At 44.4% G+C, this 10,165-nt stretch overlaps 1 protein-coding gene across 1 annotated transcript in view; it reads right to left on the bottom strand.

Annotated features, from left to right (window-relative positions):
• Positions 1 to 969: 969 nt before the first annotated feature.
• The window catches only part of ONECUT2 (one cut homeobox 2), a 94,885-nt gene continuing 85,689 nt past the window's right edge, over positions 970 to 10,165 (bottom strand). The window contains exon 2 of the mRNA XM_075343353.1: positions 970 to 2,047. Within this exon, the coding sequence (XP_075199468.1) occupies positions 1,761 to 2,047 (287 nt within the window). The 3' untranslated portion in view covers positions 970 to 1,760. The remainder of the gene's footprint in view (positions 2,048 to 10,165) is intronic.

Below are 10,165 nucleotides of genomic sequence, written 5' to 3'. Positions count from 1 at the left end.
AAGGAATATTATAGCCTTTGGCTTTAGCTTTGGAACACAGACTCGAGTTTTCAAGGACAAGGGCCATCCACTGGTAAAAAGCCAACACAAAATATTGACATTGGATTTTTCTTTAAAGAACGTCTATCAAACGGGAAAGACTGGGGGTCCACCGAGACACTGAATATTTTTGGTATTCTGTAGAGTAAATTTCCAAAAATAAAAAAAACAATAAAAAACACTGGAGGGGTGTAAGCTATCTGGTTTTCTGAAGTAATCACAGTATGTTTAGGCTGTAAAACTTTTTTTGTTTTACTTTTTCTTTGGTTAGTCATGTTTTTGGTTCTTTGGTGTGTGCGGTACCTTCTTTTTCCAGATAGTATAAAAGTAACTGACAGACATAAAATGAAAGACGGTATTGGTGGCACTGAGTCCTGTACTTAGACCTGACACTTATCAGGTAAAACAAAAGAAAAGGAAAAAAAATAAATAATATTTTTTATTTTCTATCCATCTCCATTAGGTAGATAGATAACAAAAAAAACCCTAAAATATGTGTAAAATAAAAAATCATAATAATGCTAAAAAAACAAACTAAAATAGGTGTAAAATAAAAATCATAATAATGATAAAAAAACAAACTAAAATAGGTGTAAAATAAAAATCATAATAATGATAAAAAAACAAACTAAAAAATGTGTATAATAAAAATCATAATAATAATAAAAAACAAACTAAAATAGGTGTAAAATAAAAATCATAATAATGCTAAAAAAAACCTAAAATAAGTGTAAAATAAAAATCATAATAATGTTAAAAAAAAAAACTAAAATGTGTAAAATAAAAATCATAATAATGATAAAAAAACAAACTAAAATATGTGTAAAATAAAAATCATAATAATGATTAAAGAAACAAAAATAAAAATCAAAATAACAATAATAATAAAAAAATAAAATAAAATCTAATGTGCAGTTAAGATGTCTCCTGAGTAACTATTGTATCCTACAAAAAAATATATATGAATCATGTAAAGGATTGTATAAGATTATGTACTGCGAAAATTAAACTAGCGGTGGCAAATATTTCTTGGATCTCTATAATTGAACGTCCTTTTGTGCTTAACACTGTACTTTTACAATTGTACTTGTGTGGATTGAGTAAATTTGGCGGAAAATAATACGGTTGTAAGACAAATAAATCGTAAATAAAACTGTAAGAAAAAACAAAAAAATATCTAAAATAGAACATAAAAGTAAATTCAAAAACATAAAAAGAAGTCTTGGAATTTTTGACATTGTGCTCAATTACGGCCTTTGCGTAGGACTGATCGAAGAGATGTTTTTGTAGAACTCTTGTGCTATGGATAGAGTTGGATGACAACCAGTATTGTGTTTTGCTGGCTCATGTGTTAAACCCGATGGCCTAAGGGGCATGAGACTTGTAATGATCTGAGTGTTACTTGGGATTTTCATTGAATTGTCAAGATGTAGACTTGCTTGGAAGATGTCAAGAATTAGTTTGCTGACCAGATGGACTCTCTTTATCACCATCCATGGTTCCCGATAGCAGATGACGGTTGCTACTCACAACACAGGGATCCCATGTGAACTTTTTGATTTTTCCATTTGAACCCAGAAAGATTTTTCCACAAATACAGATTGTCACCAGTGAATGGCCCCAGTAATAACAACAAAAATATATTATATATCCTCTTTTCTCTCTTTTTTTTTTTTTTTTGGTTGAGTTGAGTTGTGCCCACTAAGAAGCCAATATCCCCCTCATGCTTTGGTACAAGTGCTGGAGTTTGATGAACTTCCCCCTGTACTTAAATCGTCCTGCCATTTTTCCAGGCTACGCCTCCTGGCGTTCATGAAGAAGTTACTGACTGTAGTGAGTTCCAAGCCCAACTGCTGGGAAATAGTGATTTGCATTTCTTTGGACGGGCGCTTGTTTTCTTTAAAGATGGCAAAAAGTGTTCTTCTTTGGAGATCCGTGAAAACTAGGCGGGATTTCTTCTGTGAGTTGTTTCTGTCTTTGTTCGGTTCTTGCTCTTTGCGTTTACATGCTTTGAGAAAAAAAAAATCAAAGGATTAATATTTCGGTAATCACTGGGTGGACTAACAACTAAATCGAAATTATAACCATAGGAACAAAATATCGGGAACTAAAAATAATTGGAATTTTTGGCAAAAGTCTAATTTTATGGAAGATGATATTATATATAAGGAATGACGGTCGAAAAGCTCCAAGACAACTTATAATTTCTTCCCATTCTGATGAATTTCGGACTACTATAAAAGAATACAAAACTAAAAGCATAAAAATTGTTGTCCAATATGATCTAGTTAGTGGCCCATTACAGTTTAATAAGAGGGTACTTTTTGTTGACTAAAATTAAAACATAGCCAGGTCTAAATGTAATGCTATTGGAGACTAAGATAAGAGGTAAAAAAAAAAATTAAGAAAATTACGAAATGACCTAAAGTCTAGAATAAGCTATAAACAATACAAAACAATTTCAGAAATAGTACAAGTTAAAGGGTATGTACCAAGAATAATTGGTACCCTCTAACCATAGGGTAGGGTATAACTTTCAGATCGCTTGGGGTCCGACCACCGGGACCTCACAGACTCTGAGAATGGAGCTGGTTTCCGGCACACCTAATAATGCTTGACCTTTTAAGAGCCCTGTTCTCGGGATAAGTGGAAGTCCCAACGATCGTGATGGTATATACTATCCTATGAGTAGCGGGTAACAAGTGTGTGCACCACATCACAACATTATCTTACATTACAAAAAAATAGTTTCAGCACTAAAGTAGGCAAATTGCTCCTAACAACTAAAGGGGGCTTTACACGTTAGCGATATCGCTAGCAATTTCTAGCGATAGCGACCGTGTAAGTACCCGCCCCCGTCGCGCATGCGATTGTTTGTGATCGCTGCCGTAGCGAACATTATCACTACGCAGCGTCACACATACTTGCCTGGTCGGCGGCGTCGCTGTGACTGCCGAACAATCCCTCCTTCAAGGGGGAGGGACGTTCGGCATCACAGCGACGTCACCGCAACGTCACTTAGCGGCCGGCCAATCAAAGCAGAGGGGCGGAGATGAGCAGGACGTAACATCCCGCCCACCTCCTTCCTTCCTCATTGCGGCCGGCGGCAGGTAAGGAGACGTTCCTCGCTCATGCGGTGTCACACATATCGATGTGTGCTGCCGCATGAGCGATGAACCACGACGCTAAACAACCCTTACCGATTTTTGACTTTGGGACGACCTCTCCATGGTGAACGATTTTCACCATTTTTGAGGTCGCCTAAGGTCGCTGGTCAGTGTCACACGCTGCGATATCGTTAATGACGCCGGATGTGCGTCACTAACAACTTGACCCCGGCGACCAAACATTAACGATATCGTAGCGTGTAAAGCCCCCTTAACTCCTATAACATGATCAATTATTAAGACCCCAGGACCGAAAAACCATACCAGTAGTTCACCAGGTATAATAATTTTGGACAATAGACCATCAGGTTAAAAGGATGAGGGGTCACTTGCCTACTGGTTTCATTCATTCAAACTAAGGTGTACTCAGACAAGAATGATCAGACTATCACGGGATGTAGTGAGCCCTTCATCAGAGTAAAATCTTCAAGCTGGATATATAGCTGGGATGATTTAGGAAAACCTGCACTCACAGGGGGTTGGACTCGATGGTCCTTGGGGTCCCTTGCAACTTTACCATTCTATGAACATAAATAGTTACTATTCGCTCATCATTAATACGTTAGTCAGAGAGTGGAACAGGCAACTATGGAGGTTTGTGAGCTCTCCATCAATGGAAAACTTCAAGCGGAAGCTGGAAAAACATATAGCTGGGATGATTTAGGAATACCTGCCCTCACAGGGGGTGGGACCCAAAGGAACTTGAGGTCCCTTCCAACTCTACCATTCTATAATTCTATGATAAATGATCATGGAGGTTTTGGTTATAGATGTGTAGAGCATTTTTGATGCCAAGTTATGGTGGGTCTTATAGAAACAGACCTACATTGTTACAACCTACAGACAAACCTATAGTCATGTGTTGCTCTCTTCCATCTGCACTTTATTACTCTGTTGATAAAGGTCACCATACACAGTAGATGAAAATGAGAAAATCATTTGTTGATGGCCACAACGACATCATAGACTACCAATTTTGGATTTTTTTTTCACCAATAATGCAGCCAGTGCTGATGACTAGTTGAAAGACATCCAACATACCAAACCAGTGATTTGAGTGATTACAAAAGTTTCACCAAACCAGTTGATGATCTTCCATCATTGTCGAAATAGGCCATTTAATTCCTAATTTATCTAATGTGTATGATGGTGCCAGTGCTGATCATTAGCCAAAAAAATCCAACACGCCCGACCAAAATTTTGAGTGATTACGAAAGTTCATAGGTCAATAGACAGTGAAAATAAATTATTGTCCGTTTCACCGATATAGCCAATAATTTTCCATTATGATCAAAACAAGCTTTGCCATTTTAGATTGATCTAATGTCTATTATGGTTCCAGTGCTGATCATCAGTCAAAAACATCCAACATACTTGATCGGTGTTTTGAGTGATTATGGAAGTTTAATGGTCAATCGTTGGTCGAAACAAAGGGATAGGGTCTTTCATGAAATCAGCAAATGATCTTCCATCATGGTCGAAATAGACTCGTTTCATTATAGATTAATCTATTGTGTATGATGGTACCAATGCTGATCACTGGACAAAAAAATCCAACATGGGGACCAGCGTGTTGAGTGATTATGAATAGGGATGATCGAATACCTCAAATATTCGGCTTTGCGAATATTTTCCGAATAGGTCGCCGCTATTCGACTATTCGCGAATATTCGATGCGCAATGTAAGTCTATGGGAAACCCGAATAACAACTATTTGGATCTATTCAGGCTTCCCATAGACTTACATTGCGAATCGAATATTCGCGAAGCCGAATATTTGAGGTATTCGATCATCCCTAATTACGAACACTCAGCGGTCAAAACAAACAAGTGATCAGATCAACAAATTACCCAATAATCTTCCATTATGTTCGAAATGGTCATTTAATTTGAGATTTATGTAATGTGTATGAGCCCCCTTAGTAATAAGTGGCATGAAGTAACACATGACTGCAAGATCAGACTACACAGTTTGTTTGTAGTCTGTAACCATGGAGATATATAACCAGAAGTGTAGCACTTTTTCCCCCCGAGGAAGCCTTAAGGCTGCTTTACACGCAGCGACATCGCTGGCGATGTCGCTGGTGAAAGCACCCGCCCCCGTCGGTTGTGCGTCACAGGCAAATCGCTGTCCGTGGCGCACAACATCGTTAGGCCCCGTCACACGGACTTACCTGCCTAGCGACGTCGCTGTGGCCGGCGAACTGCCTCCTTTCTAAAGGGGGTTTCGTGCGGCGTCACAGCAGCGTCACTAAGCGGCCGCCCAATAGAAGCGGAGGGGCGGAGATGAGCGGCCGTAACATCCCACCCACCTCCTTCCTTCCTCATTGCCGGCGGCCGCAGGTAAGGTGTTGTTATTCCTCGTTCCTGCGGTGTCACGTAGCGATGTGTGCTCCGCAGGAACGACGAACAACCTGTGTCCTGCAACAGCAACGATATTTGGGATTAGAACGACGTGTAAATGATCAACGATTAGGTGAATAATTTTGATCGTTAACAGTTGTTCGTGCGTTTCACACGCAACGTCGCTAACGAGGCTGGACGTACGTCACAAATTCTGTAACCCCAACGACATCTCGTTAGCGATGTCGTTGCGTGTAAAGCCCCCTTTAGTCCATGGAGGCGATACACATGGGGTTCCTTCCTTGTATAGATCCTTGTATCATTTGTATCATCTCGATTTATTTAACATGATTTTGTCTCAAGTTTTTGCAACTGGACTTCATATACATTTTTTTCTCTAATTCATCATATTCCGCATATACCTATAATGATATGGGATATGTTGGTCGTATTTATACAGACTTTCTCTATAACAGTTTGCATTAACTTTAACCCCTTCAGCCCCAAGCCTATTTTGACCCTAAAGACCAGGACATTTTTTGCAATTTTGACCAGTGTCACTTTATGAGGTTATAACTCTGGAACGCTTCAACTGATCCCGGTCATTCTGAGACTGTTTTTTCGTGACATATTGGGCTTCATGTTAGTGGTAAATTTAGGCAGATATTTTTTGCGCTTCTTTGTGAGAAAAACGGAAATTTCGCGAAAATTTTGTAATTTTCAAACTTTTAATTTTTATGCTCTAAAACCAACGAGACATATGACACAAAATAATTAATAAATAACATTTCCCACATGTCTACTTTACATCAGAACAATTTTGGGAAAAAAAAAAAATTTAAGGAAGTTATAGGGGTTCAAAGTTTATGAGCAATTTCTCATTTTTACAACAAAATTTACAAAGACACTTTTTTTAGGGACCACATCACATTTGAAGCGATTTTGAAAGATCTACATGACACAAAACACCCAAAAGTGACACCATTCCCAAAACGGCACCCCTCAGGCTACTCAAAACCACATTCAAGAAGGTTATTAACCCTTCAGGTGCTTCACAGTAACTAAAGCAATGTGGAAGGAAAAAATTAACATTTTACTTTTTGCAACAAAAATGTTAATTTAGCCTCAAATATTGCATATTCACAAGGGTAGCAGGATTAAATGAACCCCCAAAATTTGTTGGGCAATTTCTTCTGAGCACGCAGATACCTCATATGTGGTGAAAAACCACTCTTTGGGTGCACGGCAGGACTCGGAAGGGATGGAGCGTCATTTGACTTTTTGAACAAAAAATTAGCTGGAATCGTTAGCCGCACCATGTTGCGTTTGGAGAGCCCCTGAGGTGCCGAAACAGTGGAGCTCCCCCACATGTGACCCCATTTTGGAAACTAGACCCCTCATGGAATTTATCTAGATGTTTATTGAGCACTTTGAACCTCTGGGGGCTTCACAAAAGTTAATAGAGTTAAGCCGTGAAAATAAAAAAAAAAATTTTACCACAAAATTGTTACTTCAAGCAGGTAGGTTTTTTTTCACAAGGGTATCAGGAAAAATTGCACCATAAAATGTATTGTGCAATTTCTCCTGAGTACACAGACACCTCATATGTGGTGGAAATCAAATGTTTGGGCGCACAGCAGGGCTCAGAATGCAGGGAGCGTCATTTGACGTTTCAAACGCAAAATTGTCTGGGATAATTAGCGTATTCCATGTTGTGTTAGGAGAGCCCCTGAGGTGCCGAAACAGTAAAGCTCCCCCACATGAGACCCCATTTTGGAAACTAGACCCCTCATGGAATTTATCTAGATTTTTATTGAGCACTTTGAACCTCTGGGGGCTTCACAAAAGTTAATAGAGTTAAGCCGTGAAAATAAAAAAAAAATTTCCCTACAAAATTGTTACTTCAACCAGGTAGCTTTTTTTTCACAAGGGTATCAGGAAAAATTGCACCATAAAATGTATGGTGCAATTTCTCCAGATTACACAGACACCTCATATGTGGTGGAAATCAAATGTTTGGGCGTGCAGCAGGGCTCGGAATGCAAGAAGCGTCATTTGACGTTTCAAACGCAAAATTGTCTGGGATAATTAGCGTATTCCATGTTGTGTTTGGAGACCCCCTGAGGTGCCGAAACAGTGGAGCTCCCCCACATGTGACCCCATTTTGGAAACTAGACCCCCATGGCAAAGAAAAAAAATCAGGGCGCACGCATGAATGTTCTGCAAAAAAGGGGGGGGGAGACTAGGTGGGATGGAAAAAAGAAGTCCTGTCCAAAGTCGAGTACGACTGCAGGACGATTGCTGATCAGGTACCTAATTGTTCAAGTTTTGTTTTGTTTTGTTTTTTTTATTTGGGGTGCACAAAAAAAAGCAAAAACTAGAGCAACAATTACGTACCTGATCAGCCAATCACGTAGCTGATCAGCACTTGGCGGCAAGCAGGTGGGGGAGGAGGGGGGGAGAGGGAGTGGGAGATGCGATTGGGGATAGTTAGAAATGAGCCATGAACAATACTTACAGGATGGATCAGAACAGCGGCAGATGGGGGGGGCAGCGGCATATAAAGGGAACATCTGTGAATGTGAGACGGCGGCGGCTGGGATAGGGTGGGGGCGAATGGGAGAGGGCGCAGTGGGTGCAGGAGCGGCAGAGGATGGGGGGGAAGGGGGGATGGGGGGGATGGGAGGGAAGGGGAGTGGGAGGTGAGATTGGGGATGGTTACCCTACAGGATGGATCTAGGCAGCTGGATCACAGGAGATGAAGGAGGCAGCAGATCGGGGAGGGTGAGAGGTGGGAGAGGGAGCGCAGATCACGGAGGAGACAGGTGAGCAGAGCACAGATCACGGGGGTGAGAGGTGAGGGAGAGCGGACAGCAGATCACGGGGGTGACAGGGGAGGGAGCACACATAACGGGGGTGACAGGGGAGGGAGCGCACATCACGGGGGTGACAGGAGAGGGAGCACACATCACAGGGATGACAGGGGAGGGAGCACTGATCACGGGGGTGACAGGTGAGGGAGCACAGATCACGGGGGTGACAGGTGAGGGAGCACAGATCACGGGGGTGACAGGTGAGGGAGCACAGATCACAGGGGTGACAGGGGAGGGAGCACAGATCACGGGGGTGACAGGAGAGGGAGCACAGATCACGGGGGTGACAGGTGAGTGAACACAGATCACGGGGGTGACAGGTGAAGGAGCACAGATCACGGGGGTGACAGGTGAGGGAGCACAGATCACGGGGGTGACAGGGGAGGGAGCACAGATCACAGGGGTGACAGGGGAGGGAGCACAGATCACAGGGGTGACAGGGGAGGGAGCACAGATCACGGGGGTGACAGGGGAGGGAGCACAGATCACGGGGGTGACAGGGGAGGGAGCACAGATCACGGGGGTGACAGGGGAGGGAGCACAGATCATGGGGGTGACAGGGGAGAGAGCACAGATCACGGGGGTGACAGGGAAGGGAGCACAGATCACGGGGGTGACAGGGGAGGGAGCACAGATCACAGGGGTTACAGGGGAGGGAGCACAGATCACGGGGGTGACAGGGGAGGGAGCACAGATCACGGGGGTGACAGGGGAGGGAGCACAGATCATGAGGGTAACAGGGGAGGGAGCACAGATCACGGGGGTGACAGGGGAGGGAGCACAGATCACGGGGGTGACAGGGGAGGGAGCCCACATCACAGGGGTGACAGGGGGGGAGCACACATCACGGGGGTGACAGGGGAGGGGGCGGGTAGCCGATCACGGGGGTGAGAGGTGGGGGGAGCGGGCAGCACATCACGGAGGTGAGGGCGCGAGCAGCACATAACGGAGGGAGCGAGCAGCACATAACGGAGGAGAGGGGGTGGGCAGCACATAACGGAGGAGAGGGGGGCGGGCAGCACATAACGGAGGAGAGGGGGCGCGCAGCACATAAGGGAGGAGAGGGGCCGGGCAGCACATAACGGAGGAGAGGGGGCGGGGCCGGGCAGCAAATAATGGAGGAGAGGGTGCGGGGCCGGGCAGCACATAACGGAGGAGGGGGCGCGCAGCATATAACGGAGGAGAGGGGGCGGGGCCGGGCAGCACATAACGGCGGAGAGGGGGCGGGGCCGGGCCGCACATAAGGGAGAGGGGGCGGGGCCGGGCAGCACATAAGGGAGGAGAGGAAGCGGGCAGCCGATCACGAGTGGAGGGGGCTGGCAGCACATCATGGAGGTGAGGGGACGAGCAGCCGATCACGAGGGAAAGGGGCCGGGCAGCAGATCGGGGGGAGTGGTGGCACTGTGGCAGATGGAGGGCGGCGGCAGCGGATCGGGAGGCTTTTCGCAATGGCAGTGCAATGGCATTGCGGCAACTTCCGGGTTCCATGCTCCGGTCACATAACAGCATGGGACCGGATCTTGTCGCCCTGCCATTGCACTGTATACACTCACTGTGCTGGCGTGCTGCAGGGCCGACAAGTGAAGCTGATGGGGGCGGTCACCGGCAACAGGTCCACTGTTATTGGAGAGATCAGTCACAAGGCCGATCTCTCAAATCAGAGCTACTGGAGCTGGGCGAGGGTGATCCAGTGAGGTCACCCAGCTCCAGCCAATGGCCAGTGCTATAGCTGCACTGGACAGG

Source organism: Anomaloglossus baeobatrachus, chromosome 1, assembly GCF_048569485.1.
Source record: "Anomaloglossus baeobatrachus isolate aAnoBae1 chromosome 1, aAnoBae1.hap1, whole genome shotgun sequence".
Lineage (NCBI taxonomy): Eukaryota > Metazoa > Chordata > Amphibia > Anura > Aromobatidae > Anomaloglossus > Anomaloglossus baeobatrachus.
The sequence above is the reverse complement of the archived record's forward strand: the minus strand, read 5'-3'. Positions and strand labels throughout refer to the sequence as shown.